At 38.9% G+C, this 20,481-nt stretch overlaps 1 protein-coding gene, 1 long non-coding RNA gene and 1 other non-coding gene across 3 annotated transcripts; all 3 read left to right on the forward strand.

The window, feature by feature from the left end:
- The first annotated feature begins 11,076 nt into the window (after positions 1-11,076).
- On the forward strand, positions 11,077-17,370 carry LOC133815079 (N-terminal acetyltransferase A complex auxiliary subunit NAA15-like). The gene is made up of 7 exons (XM_062247965.1): positions 11,077-11,154; positions 15,928-16,374; positions 16,495-16,626; positions 16,733-16,789; positions 16,895-16,992; positions 17,098-17,178; positions 17,271-17,370. Exons 1-7 carry the CDS (start codon positions 11,077-11,079, stop codon positions 17,368-17,370), a joined length of 993 nt encoding a protein of 330 aa, XP_062103949.1.
- On the forward strand, positions 12,280-12,386 carry LOC133820550 (small nucleolar RNA R71). The gene has a single exon (XR_009886957.1). It is a non-coding gene; the product is annotated as a small nucleolar RNA R71 (small nucleolar RNA).
- A 65-nt stretch (positions 17,371-17,435) lies between the features above and the next one.
- LOC133816491 (uncharacterized) lies at positions 17,436-19,645 on the forward strand. The gene is made up of 3 exons (XR_009885285.1): positions 17,436-17,561; positions 17,782-18,120; positions 19,516-19,645. It is a non-coding gene; the product is annotated as an uncharacterized LOC133816491 (long non-coding RNA).
- The last annotated feature ends 836 nt before the right edge of the window (positions 19,646-20,481 follow it).

Genomic DNA, 20,481 nt, shown 5'->3' on the forward strand with positions numbered 1-20,481 from the left:
AAGCTTGGTTACAACAAAAACATCTTTCCTACAGTATTGATAATAAAGTCATAGATATTTACCATTCCAAGCTCGCGGCACCAACTCTTCGTTTAGCCTCGCCAATTTACATACCTCGGCCGGATGATAGACTCGATCTAGTAAGGTCCTTCCTAGTTAGGTCTGAGTACTCTAGCAGACAGGTCTCGTGTAGCCAGAAACACACGTCGTAGGACCAGGTCTCCCAATCCGAACTTCCTATCTCAAACCTTCTTGTTGAAATATCTGGTAGCTCGTTGCCGGTATGCAGCATTTTTCAATTGAGCTTCATCTCATCTTTCTTCAATGAGTTCTAGACTTTCTTCGAGCTGAGATTGGTTTGAGGTCTGATCATATGTATGGCTCCGTATTGTAGGTATTTCAACTTCAATTAACAACATGGCTTCACAACCATATGCTAGGGAGAAAGGAGTATGCCCTATTGAAGTTCGAGCTGTGGTTCGATAAGCCCACAAAACCTGAGGCAACTCCTCAGGTCACCTTCCCTTAGCCTCTTCTAACCTTTTCTTTATGGAGCCTTTTAGGGTTTTGTTGACTGCTTCGACCTGTCCATTTGATTGGGGATGGGCGACGGAGGAGAAACTTTTTATAATCCCATTTTTCTCACAGAAATGGGTAAACAGGTCACTGTCAAACTGGGTACCATTCTCCGACACTATCTTTCTAGGCATCCCATATCGGCAGACGATATTCTTTATGACAAAGTCAAAAAAAAATTTCGACGTAATAGTAGCCAGGGGTTCAGCCTCGGTCCATTTTGTGAAATAATCGACCGCGACCACAACATACTTTACTCCACCTTTGCCTATTGGTAGTGAGCCTATTAGGTCGATTCCCCACACCGCAAAGGGCCAAGGGGAGATCAGAATGGTAAGCTCGGTAGGTGGAGCTCATGGAATTGAAGAAAATCGCTGGCACTTATCACATCTTTTGACATATTCAAATGCGTCTGCCTTGATTGTCGACCAGAAATACCCCTGCGTTATTACCTTTTTGGATAGACTATGCCCCTAGTGTGATCTCCACAAAATCCTTCATGAATTTCTTCCATAATTTTCTTTGCCTCGGGTGGAGTTACACATCAGAGTAATGGCACAGAATACCCTCTTTGATACAACCTTCCTTCCACAATAGTGTACCTCAAGATCTAATACATCAGGTTTCGAGCCTCGTTCTGTTCTGCTGGGAGAATTCTGGTTTTGAGGTAATCGACTATTGGGGTCATCTAGGTAGGTTGAGAGTCGATCATGCACATGTCTTCTTCGTCAGGCTCGCTGATACTCGAGGTTGATAGAAACTCTACTGGGACCACGTTCAGTGTATCGACCTCGCTAGTTGTACCGAGCCTGGCCAATGCGTCTGCGTTTGAATTTTGTTCTCGGGAAACCTGCTCTATAGCATAGAATTCGAACTGTCCGAGCGCAACTTTTACTTTGTCTAGGTACGCGACCATTCTTATTCCCCGAGCCTGATATTCCCCCAAAACTTGGTTTACCACCAGCTGTGAGTCACTATAGCAGTGTATAGCCTTAGCTTTGAGCTCCTTGGCTATTCGAAGTCCTGCTAGCAATGCTTCATATTCGACCTCGTTATTCAATTCCTCGAAGTTGAACCTTAAAGCAGAGTGAAATCAATTTTCTGGTGGGGTGATCAGTATAATACCTGCCCCCGATCCGTGTTCATTGGAGGAACCGTCAACGTAAAGTTTCCACAGCTCGCGGACTGAGGTTACAACTTCATCGTTAGATACTCCAGTACACTCGACAATAAAATCCGCCAGGGCCTGTCCCTTGATGATCGTTCTCGGATGGTATGTAATCTCAAACTGGTCGAGATCGACAACCCACTTTAACAATCTTCAAGAAGCTTTTGGTTTAGATAGAACTTGTCGTAGTGGTTGGTCAGTTAACACATGAATATGGTGTGCTTGGAAATAAGGTTGAAGCTTTCAAGACGAGTGGATCAGGCTGAGAGCCATTTTTTCCATTAAAGGGTATCTCGATTCTGCCCCTAGTAACCTTATGCTGACATAGTACACTGGTTTTTGTACCTTCTTGTCTTCTCGGACGAGAATGACACTAATGGCGTGCTCGGTTGTAGCGAGGTACAAGTATAAGACTTCTCCCGTGACATGCTTCGACAAAATTGGTGGTTTAGCGAGATGTTTCTTTAGGTTCTGGAATGCAAGCTCGCATTCCTCTGACCACTCGAACTTTTTTCCCCTTCTTAAAAGGTTGAAAAAAGGAAGACAATGGTCTGTAGATTTTGAAATAAACCTACTTAGTGTTGCCATCCGTCCAATTAAACTCTGGACATCCTTATGCTTTTGAGTTGAGGGCATATCAATTAATGCCTTGATCTTGTCTAGATTAACCTCTATTCCTCGTGCATTCACTATAAATCCAAAAACTTTCCTGAAGACACTCCGAAAGATCACTTTTGTGGGCTAAGTTTCATGTTATATTTCTGTAGTACAGTAAAGCATTCGGCGAGATCATCCACATGGTTACTATTATGTTTGGACTTGACCAGCATGTCGTCAACATACACTTCCATGTTATTCCCTATGCTCGGAGAACATTCTGTTTACAAGCCTCTGGTACGTGGCTCCAGTGTTTTTGAGCCCGAAAGGCATGACATTGTAGCAATACAACCCTTTATCAGTTACAAAGCTCGTATTCTCTTGGTCCGGTGCGTGCATGGAAATCTGGTTATATCCAGAATAAGCGTCCATGAACGACATGATGCAATGACTTGCAGTGGCATCTAAGAGCTGATCTATCTGAGGTAGGGGAAACAATCATTAGGACATGCCTTATTAAGGTCTGAGTAGTCGATACAGGTTCGCCATTTGTCATTGGGTTTCGGAACCAACACTGGATTGGAAATCCAATCGGGATAGAAGGCATCTCGTATGAATTGATTTGCCTTCAACCTAGACTTCTTCCTTGAGGGCCTTCTTTTGATCATCGTCCAGGAGTCTTCGCTTTTGTTGCTTCGGAGGGAAGCTTTTGTCAATGTTAAGCGCGTGGCTCATGACATTCAGACTGATTCCCACCATGTCCGAGTGTGACCATGCGAACACATCCTGGTTTTCTTTTAAGAAGCAAATTAATTGCTATTTTGCTTCTTTTGAAATATTTTTACCCACCTTCACCGTCCTTGTGGGATCTTTTTCTTTGAGCTTGAACTCCTCAAGCTCTTCTAGAGGTTCGAGGTCAGCCCTTTCTTCTATCCTGGGGTCGATCTCTTCATCTATCTCGAAGACCGTCCCATCCTTGTTCTAAATAATTAAAAGTGTCTGTGCACTTGTTTGCTTCTTTCCCCTAATGGAGATGCTATAGCATTCTCTTCCCGCAAGTTGGTCCCCCTTCAACGTCCCGATGCCACTAGAAATCGGGAACTTGATGGCCAAATTCCTAATAGACGATACTGCCCCTAGCCCAACTAGGGCGGGTCTTCCGAGCGTACGTTGTAGGCCGATGGGAGGTCCACCATGACAAACTCCATCATCTTGGTTACCAAGACTGGATAGTCTCCCAAGGTCACGGGGAGTTCAATGGATCCCACACAAGCAATCCCTTCTCCTGAAAAGTCGTACAGTGTGGTTGCACATGCTTTTAGATCTCAAAGTACGAGTCCTATCTTTCATAGCGTGGCTTTATAGAGGATAATCACCGAGCTCCCATTATCAATCATGACTCAACGTACCCTCTTGTTCGCGAGTTGGAGTGTTATGATCAGGGGGTCATTATGGGGAAACTAGATGTGTGACGTGTCCTCTTCAGTAAACGTTATGAGTTGAGTCTCAACCCTCTATTATTTCGGAGCTCGTGGCTCGGGTTCATAGGGAGAACCGTCTCCAGTCTTGAGCTCATTCATGTATCTCTTTTGGGCGTTCCTGCCCGATCCTGCGATATGAGGTCTCCCCAAAATGGTTATTACATCTCCTCCATCAATCGGAGGGGGTCGCTCGTCCTCCTGAGCTCGGGAGTTATTGTTTTGGGCAGGTTGTACAGCTATTTCCCTTTGGCTTGTCGAGGCTTGATTGGTCTTTCGGTTCCTCACGTACTGTCCGAAATATCCCCTCAAGATCAAGCCTTTGATCTCATCTTTCAGTTGTCGACATTCATCGGTTGTGTGTCCGATATCTCTATGGAATCTACAATATTTATTTGGATCCCTTTTTTCCTTTTGGTTCCTCATGGGGTCCGGTCGTCTGAACGGGACCTAGTTCTCATTAGCCATGTAAATATTCTCTCGAGACTCGTTGAGTTCGGTATATACTTTGTATACAAAGAAATATTTGTCCCCTTTCTTCTCCTTCCCTCCATCAGTCTCGGGGTTATTCCCTTCGCTCTTTGTTTAACGCCCAAAATGTGACTACCACTAAGCGGTAGTTGTAGTAAGATCGGGCGGTCGATCCACAAGGAGGTAACCTAAAATCAAAAGATTAGTAGAAAATAACACAAAAAGTTAGTAACAAGAAATAAATAAAATTGTAAATGAAAAGAGGTTTGAGATTTTGGTATATATATATTTTTTTTGATAAAGTGATAAAATGAGATAAGTGAAATAAATGTAAGATGTAATCAAGAGTTTGAGAAAAGGAAAGGTTTCAAGAATCATCCATGTGCTTGTTTAGTTACTTGGTTACTTGATTTACAAAAAACACACAAGTAAATAGTTCACATCCCAACATTTACTTGGAAAATATAACATTAAAGTCCATTTTCTTTTCTAACAAAAGTTCATTTGAGTTATAAAGTTCTTTACTTAAAAAGCACAATGTTAATCTTATGAAAAATCTAAAAATGACAAAATACCCAAATGCAATAATGCAATAGAAGATTAGACATAAAATTAGGTATCAATATTACTTTTACTAATTAGAAGTACATAGAAAGAGCATGACTAATCCTATATACTATTATAAAGACGGAGATGAAAGAACATAAATAACTCAAATATTTTACATTAAGAACATAGTAAACCAAAGTAGCAAAATAACATCACTAGCATATGGAATCATCCCTAACCTTCCTAGGAAGATTATGCCATTATGCTCATGATTCTCACAAAATTCTAAGGAAGAAAGTGAGTAGAAATTTTGCTATAGTTTCTTTACTCTAAAAATTACATACATAGTGTGAAGAAGGAGTTCCTATTTATAGAGGGAGAAAATGACTAAAAAGAAATTAAACAACAAAATGGGGTTTACAAAATAAATATGAAATATTAATAATAAAATATGATTTTGAAAAATCAAATTTTATTATTAATATTAACCTAGCTATTTTGGTGTATGGTCATTTTTCCCTTTTTTAAAATACCACAAAAACATGAGCTTTAAAGCTCAAAATAACAATTTTCCAAAGCCCAATACCCATAAAACATGGGTTGAAAGTGCCTGGTGACACAAGAGGGTTTTGACCCATTTCCAGCCAATGAAAATGTGCCACGTGGGTGGCTGGTTTGAAGGAAAATGGCTGGAGTTGGGCTTCGGTGGAGTGAAGCTAGTGAAGGGAGAGGAGCTGAAGGTGTTGGGCCTTCGAATTGGGCCAGCTGGGGTGCTGAGGGGCATGGTTGAGGCGCTAGGCTTCACCTGGGAGTTGCTTGGGCCAACGGGCTTCAGCTGGGGATGAGCCTTCGGGCTAGAAGTGTTGGGCAGCTTGGAAGGGAATTGGCCTGAAGGAGGCGGACAGGTGGCGCAAGCTCGGTGGCTGGTTTGAGTATTGCTGGGACACGTGGCGCGCTGTGAGAATGCCACCTGGCGCGCTGAGTGAGGAGGAGAAGGGCTGGGCCTTTGTTTTGGGCCTTCGGGATTGGGCCAAATTCCTCAAAAATGCCACTTTCTTGATTTTCTTTTTCAGTTTTAACCATTCTTTGTTTTCTCTTTTTATTAATGTCCAAATGCAATTTATTTCTTGAAAATTAAACACAAATTAAATTTAAAATTAATATTTTCAATTGTAAAATATATTACAATAAATTCATAAAAATATTAATTAAAACATAATTTATTTTACACTTTAAAACCAATAAATTTGCACTTTTGAGCACTAATCACAACCCTCAACTAGCTTATTGCTAGTCCCTAGCAATTCAAGCGAAAAAGAAGATTGTCAAGTTGAATAATCAAGTCGAACCAAGCAAAATCATCTAAGCATTTTCAAAGTATCAGCAAGAAGTCAGAAATTACTATCTAAGCTACTATAGTTGCGATTTCAGAGTTGTGTGTGTGTGCACCAAACCATATTCTTTTTATCACAAGTCATAAAACAAATAGTATCGAGAAATCTCAAAAGTATAAAGATCTCAACTCCAAATTCCTCACAGGCATTGAAAGTATTTGTATGGGAAGGATTACACTCTTGGAGTTGGAAATGTAGCAGTTTATGCTCAAATGAGAAAAGATAAACTTTTTAGGACAAGCAATTTGAACAAGTATTGATCACAAGATAGGCAAATCAACTTATTGGAATTCAAATGACAAACAACCTTTGGGATTTACATGAGAAAAATCCAAGAACAAAATGACAACTAACTAGAAATGATAAATAAGAAAATGAACTATAATGATAATAATTTTTTTTTGAATACAATTACACAAAATAATAGTAATAGAAATATATATATATATTTTCAACAACTACAAAATAATAGAAGGAAGTGTTGCTCTTGTTCTCTTTCTTTTTTCATTTTTTTTCATTTATCTATTATTTTTTTCTTTTTCTTTTTTTTTCTTCTTTTTTTTAATTTATTTATTTTTTCATTATTTTTGTTTGACAAGAGACAACACAAAAATAAAAAGGAAATTACAAATACAATACAATAAATAGAACACAAATTTATTACAAAGACTTATCTTAAATGAAAAGCATCCCTCTAGTAAATGTCATGTTTTAAATTCCAAAGATGTGACTTTACCAACTCAAATGATCAATAAAAGTTCAAAAAGTTGTTTTCTCAACTCTCACAACTCACCAAGAAATGAAAAACTTTAAACTTGAAATTTCTCTCAACTATTTGTGTTAACAACCAATTTGTCACATGTTTGGAAAGTTCAAAAGAACTCTGAAAATCACTTCTTAATAGCTAAACATAGTACGAACTGACTCAAACCAACAAGTTATACTCATGCTTGGATAATTTTGATAAAATTTGACTTAAAAATTTCAACAAGACAATATTTTTTTCCAAATGAATGTTAATGACACAACAATAAGATTGTCCAAATGAAAGCCAACGCATGCTCACCACCCCCAACCAAAAATCAGACAGTGTCCTCAATGTCAAAATGAATAATTAATGAAAAATATAAGGAGAGAGAACACCTGGATGATGACCATGTCCATGAGGCGAGAGCGAAAATAGCCTGGTAACAATACCCCAAAACAAACAGAATACAAAAACGAAAACATACAAAAATAAAAGAAAGACAGAAAAATAAAGAAAAAAAATAAAAAGAACAAACACGCAAACCATTCAAAACTTCAGAGTGTATAGATTGGGTCCTTAAGAAGGACCTCCTCAACACAACTCACACTCTCAATGTAATGCTTTAGTCTTTGGCCATTGACTCGAAAAATTCTCCCATCAGTTGAGTCATCAACCTCAACAGAACTGTTGGGAAATACTTGTTTCACGACAAATGGACCAGTCCATCGTGATCATAGTTTACCAGGGTGCAAGTGCAAGCGAGAATCATACAGATGCACTTTCTGATTTGGCTCAAAGTGTTTTCACAGGATTTGTTTATCGTGAGCGATTTTCAATTTTTCCTTATAAATCCTGGAATTGTCATATGCATCATTTCTCAACTCCTCAATTTCGGACAACTGGAGTTTGTGATTGATACCTGCGACATTCAGATCAAAGTTTAGGGCTTTGATAGCCCAATACGCTTTATGCTCGAGCTCGACAGGTAAATGACAGGCTTTTCCAAAGACAAGCCGATAGGGAGACATCTTAAGAGGGGATTTGAAAGCAGTGTGGTATGCCCAAAGAGTGTCTAGAAGACGTGTAGACCAATCTTTGCGGTCGGGATTTACCGTCTTTTCCAGAATGTGTTTTATCTCCCTATTGGCTAACTCAGCTTGACCATTATTCTGTGGATGATAGGCATTTGCAACTTTATGATGTACATTGTACTTGCGCATAAGAGCTTCAAAGGATCTGTTGCAAAAATGAGTGCCTTGATCACTGATGATAGCGCGAGGAGTACTGAACCTTCATAACATATGTTCTTTCAAGAATTTGACAACTGTAGCGTTATCATTGGTTTGACATGGTACAGCTTCGACCCATTTGGAAACATAATCCACAGTGACAAGAATGTAAAGGTAGCCAAAAGAAGGTGGAAATGGTTCCATAAAGTCTATCCCCCAACAATCAAATATTTCGATAACAAGAATTGGGTTCAAGGGCATCATGTGCCGACGGGATAAGGATCCTAACTTTTGGCACCTTATACAAGAATGACAGAAATCATTGGTGTCTTTGAACAAAGTGGGCCAGTAAAGGCCGCATTGTAAGATTTTTGCAACGGTTTTCTTCACAGAGAAGTGCCCACCACAAGCATCATTGTGCCAAAAATTCAGCACACTAGACACCTCATCGCCGTGGATGCATCTTCGCATGATTTGGTCGGCGCAATACTTGAATAAGTATGGGTCATCCCAAAAGAAATTGTGCACCTCGACCAGAAATTTGTGTTTGTCTTGTGAACTCCATTCAGATGGGAGTTCACCTGTTACTAAGTAGTTTACAATGTGAGCATACCACAGTAACTTAGCAACAGAAAGCAATTGTTCATCGGAGAAATCATCATGAATAGGTAGACCGTCAGCGATATCGGTGAATTCAAGTCGAGACAAGTGGTCCACGACGACATTTTCAACACCTTTCTTGTCTTTGATCGTTATGTCAAATTCTTGCAAAAGAAGGATCCACCGTATTAATCGCACCTTAGCATCCTTTTTGGAAAGGAGATACTTAAGGGCGGAGTGATCTGTGAAAATTGTAATAGGCGATCCAATCAAATAAGATCGGAATTTGTCAAGAGCAAAGACAACGGCACGCAACTCTTTTTCAGTGGTGAATAGTTCATTTGAGCACTATTGAGAGTTCGGCATGCATAATAGACAACAAAGGGTTTCCCCTCCCTTCGTTGTCCTAGCACAACTCCCACAGAAAAGTTGCTGGCGTCACACATGATCTCGAAAGGAAGACTCCAATCGGGTGACTGAATGATGGGAGAGGAAGTGAGTGAATTGACAAGTGTTCGGAATGATTCCTCACACTTAGGTGTCCATTCAAAAGTGGCATCTTTGGCTAGGAGGTTGCTTAGCGAACGGGCAATCATTGAAATTTTTTGTATGAACCTCCTATAGAAACCAACATGACCAAGAAATGACCTAACATCTTTAACAGTCTTAGGAGTCGGCAGGTTGGAGATAAGGTCGGCTTTGGATTGATCAACCTCAATTCCTTTTTCAGAAACAATGTGGCCTAAGACTATGCCAGAAGATACCATGAAGTGGCATTTCTCCCAATTGAGTACAAGTCCTTTCTCAATGCATAGTTTTAAAATAGCTTCAAGATGAAGAAGACATGTCTCAAAGGAGTTTCCAAAAACGGTTAGGTCCTCCATGAATACTTCCATTGATTTTTCGATCATGTCACTAAAGATGCTCATCATGCATCTTTGGAAAGTAGCTGGTGCGTTACACAAGCCAAATGGCATACGCCGGAAAGAAAAAGTGCCAAAGGGACAAGTGAAAGTGGTCTTATCTTGATCCTCTAATGCAATCTCAATTTGATAATAGCCAGAATAGCCATCAAGAAAGCAATAAAAAGGATGACCAGCTACACGTTCAAGGATTTGATCAATAAATGGGAGTGGAAAATGATCTTTGCGGGAGGCGGCATTTAATTTTCTATAATCGATGCACATGCGCCACCCCGTCACCGTTTTTGTGGGGACAAGGACCCATTTTTCGTTTTAGATCACGGTGACACCAGATTTCTTGGGCACGACATAAGTTGGACTGACCCACTTGCTATCAGCTACAGGGTAAATAATACCAGCGTCTAGCAATTTCAAAACTTGATTTTTTACAACTTCCTTCATTGTGGGGTTCAGTCGCCTTTGAGGGTCTCTTCGAGGGATGGATTCGTCTTCCAGATTGATTCGATGGGAGCAAATTAAAGGGCTAATACCTTTGATATCAACAAGCGTCCAACCTATCATAGATATATGCGTTCGCAGTAGCTCGAGTAACTGCAATTCTTGAGAATTTTGAAGGTTGGACGAGATGATAACTGGAAAGGTTTCGCCGTCTCCCAAGAAGGCATGTTTCAAACCCTCGGGAAGTTGGGTCAATTGAACAATTGGAACCTCTTCGACTGAAGTTTTCGGCTGTGACCTCTCACGAGGTAGCTCTTCAAAGTGAGGTTGCCAAAACTGAGTCCTTCTCTTGTGTGAGTCTATGCGATCTGATATTGCAAGAGTAGACTCAATAGAACTCGGACTTTCGTAGTCAGACAGAAGGAGGAGTTCATCAAGATTATCAAAGTTGCTTCGCAATTGAACCTCCTCGGGAATTATAGTGTCAATCATGAATGTTTGATGTCATTCATCATCTTCTCGAGGTTGTTTCCCGATGTGGAAGATATTGACTTCAAGAGACATGTTTCAAAACGATATATTCATTAGACCATTCCGACAATTGATCAAAGCATTTGCAGTAGCAAGGAATGATAATAGGAATTTTAGACTCCATGTTCACCACATATAGGGTATCAAGAATAAGAAAATCCATGGGGTAATTGAATTTTTCAATTTGAACCAATACATCATCAACAATACCCCTAGGCTTTTTGGTGGAACGATCGGCAAGCTGTAGTACAACAGTTGTTGGCTTCATTTCTCCAAGACCGAGTTGCGAGTATACAGAGTAGGGGATGAGATTGACACTCGTGCCAAGATCAAGTAAGGCTTGGCTGACTTCATGGGTCCCAATTTGGCAAGAAATGGTGGGACAACCGAGATCTTTGTATTTCGGCGGTGCCTTTTGTTCAATCACCGCACTCTCTTGCTCGATCAAGAAGGTAGTCTTCTTGACATGGTGCTTCCTTTTTGCAGTGCAAAGATCCTTGATGATTTTGGCATAAGCGGACACTTGTTTAATGATGTGAAGCAAAGGAAGATTAATCTTCACTTGTGTCAAGTGCTCAAGGAGTTCAGCTCGGTTATTAGGAAGTTTCCCAATAGGTTTCAAAGACTGGGGAAATGGTACTTTTGGAGTGGCATTGAGTGGTGGATTTTCGGAAATGACTTTTGGAGTACTGGGAGTGTTGGATTTTATGGGTGGGTCTTGCAGAGTTTTATCGCTTCTCGTCGTGATGGCATTCACTTGCTTGACATTTTGATCATTAGAATTTGAAGATTGGGCCATGTGTTGGCCTTGCACATTGAATTTCGGTTGGGATGGAAGTTTGCCTTTTTCTGGAATGGCCAAGGATTCAGTCAATTTTGAGAATTCACATTTCATTTCCTTGATTTCTTCCATCATTTGGTGATTCACTTTGGATTGTTCCTCCATGAATGCATGAAGAGTATTATCGAGAGAATTTCGTTGTGGATGAGCATTGTATTGAGGTGCAGAATATGCCTTTGATGGTTGAACTTGTTGCTCATTTCTCCATTGGCTTCCAGACAATTGAGCTTGGTTGGAATCTCTCCAACTGAAATTTGGGTGGTTTCTCCAACCAGGGTTGTACATATGGGAGAATGGCTTGTTATATGCCCCTAAGGCATTGCATTGCTCCTCATAAATCCCCCTCATTTCATTCAAAGCTAAGCAGTCCTTAGCTAATTGCTTCGTCCCTCCACAAACAAAGCAAGGTTCTTGCGGTTCCGCTTGAGCGATCATGTGCGATTTTTGGCTATTCTTCATCATTAAGACCTCAAACTGCTTTTTCAAAGCTTCGAGTTGGGCTTTAACACTATCCTCTTCTCGAAGTTGATAGATCTTAGATGGTTTGTGTCAGTTGGTGCTGTCAGTAGCACTTGGACCAGTCTAGGTGTGAGACTTTTTCGCGGTTTCTTCAAGATATTCAAGAGCATCGTCTGGCTCTTTTTCGAGGAATTCACCATTGCATAGCATGTCTACAAACTGGCGCTCACAACTCGTGAGGCCTTCATAGAAGTAACTGACCAAATACCAGTTCTCATAGCCATGGTGCGGGCATTGATTTAATAGATCTTTGAATCTTTCCCAGACTTGATAGAAGGTTTCATTGTCCTTTTGGGAAAATGTGGAAATCTGTCATTTTAGATTGTTGGTCATATGGTTGGGGAAGTGTTTCAGAAAGAAGGATTTGGTCATCTCCTCCCATGTTCCAATAGACCTAGGTCTCAAAGAATATAACCAACTTTTGGCTTTGTCCTTTAAGGAGAAAGGGAAGAACTTCAGTCCCACAACATCGGCATTTTCAGCTCGGTTATAGAACGTGGCTACTACCTTCTCGAATTCTCTGATATGCATGTATGGGCTTTTGTTTTCCATACCATGAAATGTGGGCAAGAGTTGAATCATGCCAGGTTTAAAGTCTAATGCAGGCATATTAGGAAGGAAGATAATTCATGAAGGCGTGGAAGTGCGAGTAGGATGAAGGTAGTCATTGAGAGTTCTTGGTTGGATTTCATCATTGCGAGCCATTGTGAATGGATTATTATCAGCAAAAGTTTGTGGAGAAGCAGGATTGGTGGAAGGAGTTCCGAAAGGAGTAGTGGATGAATTGGAAGAAGTGTCACTAGAAGTTTCGTGATGATTCATCCACTCTCGAAAATCAGAATTAGATTTATTATTATTTTTATTATCTTAGCCTCTTTTTTTATTTATTTTATTATTATTTTTTTGTTAAACTTATTCCCATGTAGATTTGGAGGTTTTGGGGTGATCTCCAACACCTTACTAGAACTCCCTGAGGTTACTGAGTAAGTATGGTGGATCACAAGTCAACCTTTTCGACCAAACAACCTTTAAGCAGAGTGAAATTGCTTATTTTGATAGAACAAGCTTGGTTTTCTTATAGTAATAACTTCAACAATGTAATAGTGCAAAGGTAGATGCTCGAAATGTTCCCAGGCCGATCGGAAAGGTTGCCAAGGTACCACTTTAGACCCACACTTGCCTAGATAGAACTCCCCGAGGTTCTCAGGTAAGTGTGGAGGGTAACGCTATCACAAACCTTATTTAACAACCAATCTTTCTAGACAGAATAATATCGGTTTCTACCATTTGTAATATTACACAATTGTTCCCAATACTAAGCGTTTTATGATTGAAATTTTATGAACAATTTTATGCAATTTTATGTTGTTTTTTTTTTTAAAACCTAAATTCTAAGGAAAACTAAGGCAAAGAAAAAGGAAAATCCTAAACTAAGCAACAAAATAAACAACACAAGAATAAAGTCAAGAAAAGAAAATTAAAGTGAAGATAGACTAGCAAGCTTAATCTTTTTTTTTCTTTTCAAATATGTATTAAACTAAACAAAATAGAATAGAAATTAAGAAAAAAAAATGGAGAAAGAATTAGCTAAAAAAAAGATAATTATATAAATATATATATTGTAATGCCCCGAAATCCCTAATGCGGTTTAATGGCTAGATTAGTGGGCTGGGAGGGCCATAACTGTTTAATTATGCCATTAAATAAATATATTCATGTTTATGTGAATTATATTATAATATGATGTTATATGCATGCATGTGGGTCCACATTTGATTATTATGATATTTTGGCAATTTGGCTCGTTGAGGGCATAATTGTGTATTTGGATGCATATTGTGATTTGTGAATGAGATCCCATTATTATGGAGATATATTCGAGCTATTCGGTATGAGACAGTCTTATATTTCAAATTAGTGGTTTTTTCATAACGGGGTCTTTTATTGGGATATTGAGTAATGAGAATGTTATTTGATGATAAATTGAGAGTTATTGAGATCAGGAGGAAATTCTGGGAGTTTTGACTATAATGTTCCCGGGGGTGTTTTTGGGACCCCGAGCCTTAGGTTTTATTTGAGGTTACTTAAGCTTGAAGTAGCTTGTTAGATAGAACCGTACGTTAGAAAACCTCTCGTTCTTCTCCCGTTAGTTCATTTTACCGTTCGAAACATTTTCGAGGAAATCTTGAGTTCTAGGAGTTGGAATCAAGCATGGATCGAGGCATAGCGATCCTAGGAAAGATTAGAAGCTTCTTGACCAAAGGATTTGACGAGAAACAACCCAATCAAAGGTAATCTAAGTTTTGAGTTTTTAGAGTTTCTAAGCTTAGAATTGGTTTTTGTGAATCGTTGAGTTCTTGGTTTCTTCGAGCCTTGGGATTTGATGGTTTTGGATCATTGGGAAGCTTGGGAACTTTTATTTGATGATTTGGAAGTGTTTAGGTATGATTTTGGGGGTGTTTAGGATGATGGAAAATGAGTTTGGGGATGGTTCTAGGTTGGGGGTCGCGGCCCTTGCTCGAAGAAGCAGGTGGAGCGATTTTACCTTGCTAGGCGCCGCGGTCCTGGGTGTAGGGCGCCGTGGCCCTTGCTCCTAGAGTGGCTGGGGGCTGTGGCCCAAGGTGTTAGGGCCAAAGCCCTTGGGCAGGTTTGAGCCCGTTTGGGTGTTTTGGCCTCAGGAACTTGGTTTTAGGCCTCGGGACGGTTCCTACTACCCGGATTAGTGGGAATTGATGTCTCGGAGGCTAGATCTTGGTGTTGAAACTTTTGATGTTCATTTTATTGATGGTGTCCCATATTTTGGTTATGACTAGGTGACCGCTAAAGGGCTAAAAGTCAGAACGTTCTCAAGGGTAGTTCTTTTATTCATTCTTGCTCTAATCAGAGGTAAGAAAACTGCACCCCATATGTGACATGCATGGTTATTTATGAGGCATGTTGAATGTGTAAATGTGGACATGGATTGATTATTGAACGCTTCGCAAATCTTGCTCACTTGTGCATGGTACTGACTAATTAGTCAGAATTGGAAAAGGTGCTAGTATCAACTGTGAAGCTGGGACTTATTAGTTAAGTTTGGCAGTGGTACTGGGCACTGGTCACACAGTGCTGACTCATAAGTCAGGATGGCCTTAGCATGCTCAATGCAAGCCAAAAAAGATTATATCTAATCGAAATTTGCATTAAATGACTCAGAAGAGCATTAATGCTGGACTGACCTCAAGTTTGATGAAAACTAAAAGCGCTTGTGTGACTTACCCATCAGTCACTCATCTGATAGGTTAGAGACTTACCCATCAGTCTCTCATCTGTTAAGTTAGAGACTTACCCATCAGTCTCTCATCTGTTTAAGCTAGTGACTTACCCAACAGTCACTCATCTGTTTAAGTTAGTGACTTACCCAGCAGTCACTCATCTGTTTAAATTAGTGACCTGCTTGTCAGTCACTCATTATGGTTTACCAGAACCTCAAGTGATATTCACTCATCTGTTTAGAGCTATAAGCTCTATGTGATTATAATAATAATCATTTGATAATGTTTATATGCAATACTGTGTTTTCTTGCTGGGCTTTGGCTCATGGGTGCTATGTGGTGCAGGTAAAGGGAAAGAAAAGCTCACCCATCCCTGAGTGGAGAGCTTAGGTGGTGATGTGTACATATGCGGTCGCTTGACTACCACGACCAAGGAGTTCTCAGAGGAACTAGGGGGTTTACCCTATTTTTGCCGCTTAGGTCGGCGGGTTTGTAAATTTGAACAGTAATGACCATTTTGCACTACAACAAAAACCCATTTCCATAACACAAAAATTTAACACTCTTAAAAAAGTATTATAATAGGTAAATAAGTGTATATGTAAAGGCAGGACTTAATAATTATTCGGCGCCTAATTTTCACACGGTCCCAAGAAAAAAACCCACCAGTCGGTTTACCCTCTCTATCTCTCTCTTCATTATTGTGTTTACCCTCTCTTTCTTCGTTTCTGTGTTTACCCCTCTCGACCACATCTGCCCAGGAGGAGTGCCCAGGAGGAGGACGATTAATACCAAATATTAACACTAAAGCCAAAAAATACTCATCACCCAAAGCCCTTTCTCTCTCTGTGCAACCACGGACCCGAAGCAAACCCAGCCCCCCGACCGACCACCCAGTCAGTAGCCACCATCGGTTACCAAGCACCAAGTTTCAAGTCACCTCCCAGTCCCAGCGGCAACCCAAAGTCTGCGCAGCTCTAACCATCTCCAGTTCAAAGACTGGGAAACGAAATGTGAAACCTGTTGATCCAGATCCCCATGGGGAGAAATTGTTGCAGGTTTCGTGTGCCTTTATTTATTTATCAGATTTCTGAATTGTGTTTTGTATTTTCCTTAATTGTTTGTCGGACATCTCTAGGAAAAGTGTTGCCCTGTCTGATATTTATGTGTTTATTCAGGTAGAAGATCCACTTTTAGAAGCTACAAAGTACTTGAAGTTTCTTCAAAAGAACTCCCCTGATTCGTTAGAAACACACTTGCTTTCTTTTGAAGTGAATGTGAGAAAACAGAAGGTTTTGCTTGCCTTTCAGGTAAGCTTATGTTTAAGCGTGTGGTTGAGAAGCTTTTATTTTGACCCCTCTTTTTGTCTTGAGCTGCATAAGGCCAACTGATGACTAAATTGTCTTTGGAGTGCAGGCTGTAAAGCAACTACTGAGGTTGAACGCTGAACACCCAGATACACATCGTTGTTTAGTATGTATCTCTATTATCTATGGCCATCGTGTTTGTATATGTTCTTATCAGTTTGTGGTGATCTGTCTATTCCACTCGAACTTATTGTTAACTGCTTAAATATAGATTAAATGCTTCCATAAAGTGGACTCGATGCCCACTCCAGTTACAGATGTTGAGAAACTCATTTCGAGTGTCTTGGAAGCAGAACGCCCAATAATAAGGTTCTTTTTCTACTTTCCTGTCTCTTTTTTGTGCCTGTACATATTTAGCATTAAATTAACTGTTTTCTTTCCTTCTTTCTTCTTTTTTTCTTTCTCTTTTAATAGTATTTTGCATGAGAAATCTCTGATCGAGGCGAACAAGATTTTCTTAGAGAAACATAAAGGTGATTGTCAAACTTGTTCAGTGTAATTCAGTGCATAATCCATCATGTCTTATGCCATTTTGGTTAACCTTTTCCCCTTTGTCATTGGCTTTCTGCAAACTCCTTAATGCATAGAGCTGCTACTACAGAACTACTGTATGCTTTACAACCTGACAAGAAAGCTGAGGTTGTTAAGCTAATTGAGGATGCAACACACAATCCGGCGCCAAGGTGATAGATGCTGTACATTGCTTTGAGGAGTTTCATTTTTGCTCAACATGTTTTGTCATGTTACATGGAAACTTGACATGTCATCATTTTGCATAAACGGAGCACTTGGGCCAATCGGGGAATGGACACTTGAGGACTGTGTCCGAGTCCACAAACTCCTAGAAACAGTTCTTCTTGACCATGATGCTGCTTTAAGTGAGCACCAGAAATCTCTATATATATCTAGTGAACATGGTGCCTAGTGGTACACATGGAAAATTGTTGCTGTTGCCTTACATTGTGTTAAGTAGGGTTATTATTTAGAGACTGGGATGAGGGTTATTATTAAGCCAAGTACTTGATAGAAGATGCTTATTTGATCAAAATGATACAGGCATTTAAGAGGCATAATGTTATGTTTTTTTTTTTTTTGTAGGATGGAAGGAGCAATGTGCCAAGTACTCTCCTTACTCCACATACTTTGAGGGTAGACTCAGCTCTGCCATGCCCAACTCTATGTACAACCAAAGTAACAACTCAGAAAATGGAAACCATTCGGTATTTGGACAAACTGCAGAATCTCTTGCATCAAACGGTAAGCTCGAGGCATTTAAAGATCTTACCATCTGACTATGATGTTGAGGCCGATGTTCAGTTAAAACATTTTTAGAGTTGCAATCTCTTGTATTATTATCCCTTAATTTGGCTAAATTTCCTTCTCCAGAGGTTGCAACAATAATTACTGGACAAGCCTAGTACTCTTCCATTTGATGAGGTATGTTTTTCTTACTAGAAGTGCTACTTTTCAATTGCGTGTACTACAGTCATTTTTTGACCAACTGGTGATTAAACCACAAACTTATTTGATGAACAGAAAGGCAAACTAAATTTATGTGATTATAATCTATATCATTATAATTGATATTGTAATTTGTTTCTGCTACTATATTTTCTTTTGTAAAACACTTGTGAGCAAGAATTTGTTGAAATTTGAGTGAAGGAGCTTCTTCCAAACTCTCACAGCCTTTAAGAAATAGACTCTTCAAATTATCTTGAGATAAATCTGGCATATGAATCAAATTCTTTGAAAATCTGGAGAAAAAACATCATTGAAATCAATGCCTTCCCTTTGTGTGAACCCACGAGCAACAAGCCTAGCCTTGAATCAACCTTTTTCAACCCCAAGAATTCCTTTTTTAATCTTGAAAATCCACTTACAGCTTACCAATCTTGAACCAGTAGGCCTTTTTACTAAACTCCATGTATTATTGTCATATAGAGATTTCATCTCCTCATCCATGGCTGTAAGGCAATTTTTTCTGTCCTTACAAGCAATAGCAGTTTTAAAACTCTTAGGTTCATCATCAAGGACTTCACTTGTTGCCACTAAGGAGAAGACCATTAAATCTGGATAACCAAATCTCTCAGGATCTTGTAGTGTTCACTATGTTTATTTAATCAATGAGGTGTCAGTGCTCTCTTCTTTGAGGCTTGGTTCATACCAAAAAAAAAATCTGGTCTATAAAGTACAATTGAACATCAAATTTGAGGCTATTAGTACTTTTTGCTTTTATTTTGAAAACAGGGAAACGGAAAATAGTGTGGTCTATAATTAGTTTGAAGCTCTTGTAAAATAGTTATTTTGATTTATTAATATCTATTTTGAACTCATAAGGATGTCAAAGTATATGATGATATGATTGACTATATCAATAGTAGTTGCTGGTACAAAGTAATGGTAAGCCTTTTCTTTTGGTTGCTTTCTCATGAGCATTCAATTGAGTATCAACGCAGAATTCCAACTATATTTAGCTAGTCTCTCACAAGCCTATTTGCACTTTTGATTTCTATAGACATGGCTTTCCTTCTTTATTTCTTTTATTTGTAGCAAATCATACAGTTTAACTGTTATGTATGCTTTTCTAATTTTTTCCATTCATACTTCTCTTCTTAAGGTACCATTTTCTATCTTATAGTTATGTAAATTAGAACTAGAATTTTTCTATGCAAATAAAACCCGACAGCGGTGCTCCCTTTTGAGCAATTGCAATGGTGAATCTAAGCATAATAGTATTGACTCTCAATATAAATGTAATAAACTTTAATTGGACTAATATAAGATGAGTTTTTGTTTTAACTAAGAAGTTTCTGATTTTTATGCCATGCTTAGGAGGCTGGAAATTATGTAAAAGATGATGTATGGCCTGCCCTTATTGTTGAGACAAGAAATGCTTCTGATCTCCATGGATATACTGTTAGGGCTTTATACAGGGCATTCTAACATCATCTGAACATGTGGGCTTTTTATTTCCCTTGTGCACACTATAAATGATTAATGGAAAGATTGTAGTACTTTTATTACTACAAATTTTATCTATTAAGTGGTAGCTGCTAGATCTGTTATGGTTTTCTATGAATCTGTTAGTCTTACTTGAATTTTTAGCTCATTATAAGTGATGTATTCTCTTCTTATATTTAAGACTTCTATATATTTCAATAAAGTTCAGTTCATTCATTCTCTATCCTCTGTAATTTTCTCATTCACTTTCATTTCTGAATTTAACTGTTTGTTTTGTGGAAAATTCATATGCTTAGATTTTTCTTTCTTAATAGGCTGATATGACCATGTTAGAAGACGAACGACCAACAAAAAGATGACTTTCATCAGCCCTTGTCAAAGTATAAAGAAGAAAGTCTTCTGTTGTGCTTTAGAATTATGCTGCTGAATGTTTCTTTCATTTTCATTAAGTTTTAGGTATTGATAGAGTACTCTGTTTCTTTCATTTTCACTAAGTGGGAAATTTTGCTTTTATTACTGAGCTTTAATTGTTTATGCCTCTTAGTTGGATTTTTTATTCTTAGCTACACTGGATTGTTTAACTTTATTTGGATCTAGGGAAAAACAAAGGATGATTGATTTCAACAACTGTATGATCTTTGTAACAAAATAGAAAATGAGGCATTAACATAATCAGCTAGTTTATGGAACTTCATGACCCTTGGCGTACTTTTTTTAGTTTATTTTATTGTACCTTAAGTCTACTTTCAATAACATAGTAAAATAACTCTATTAAAAATGTATTATTGTATTCATTCTTGGTTGCTTTTGCTTATTTACTTCAAGTCACATTTGGCC

Source organism: Humulus lupulus, chromosome 2 (assembly GCF_963169125.1).
Source record: "Humulus lupulus chromosome 2, drHumLupu1.1, whole genome shotgun sequence".
In the NCBI taxonomy this organism is placed as follows: Eukaryota; Viridiplantae; Streptophyta; class Magnoliopsida; order Rosales; family Cannabaceae; genus Humulus; species Humulus lupulus.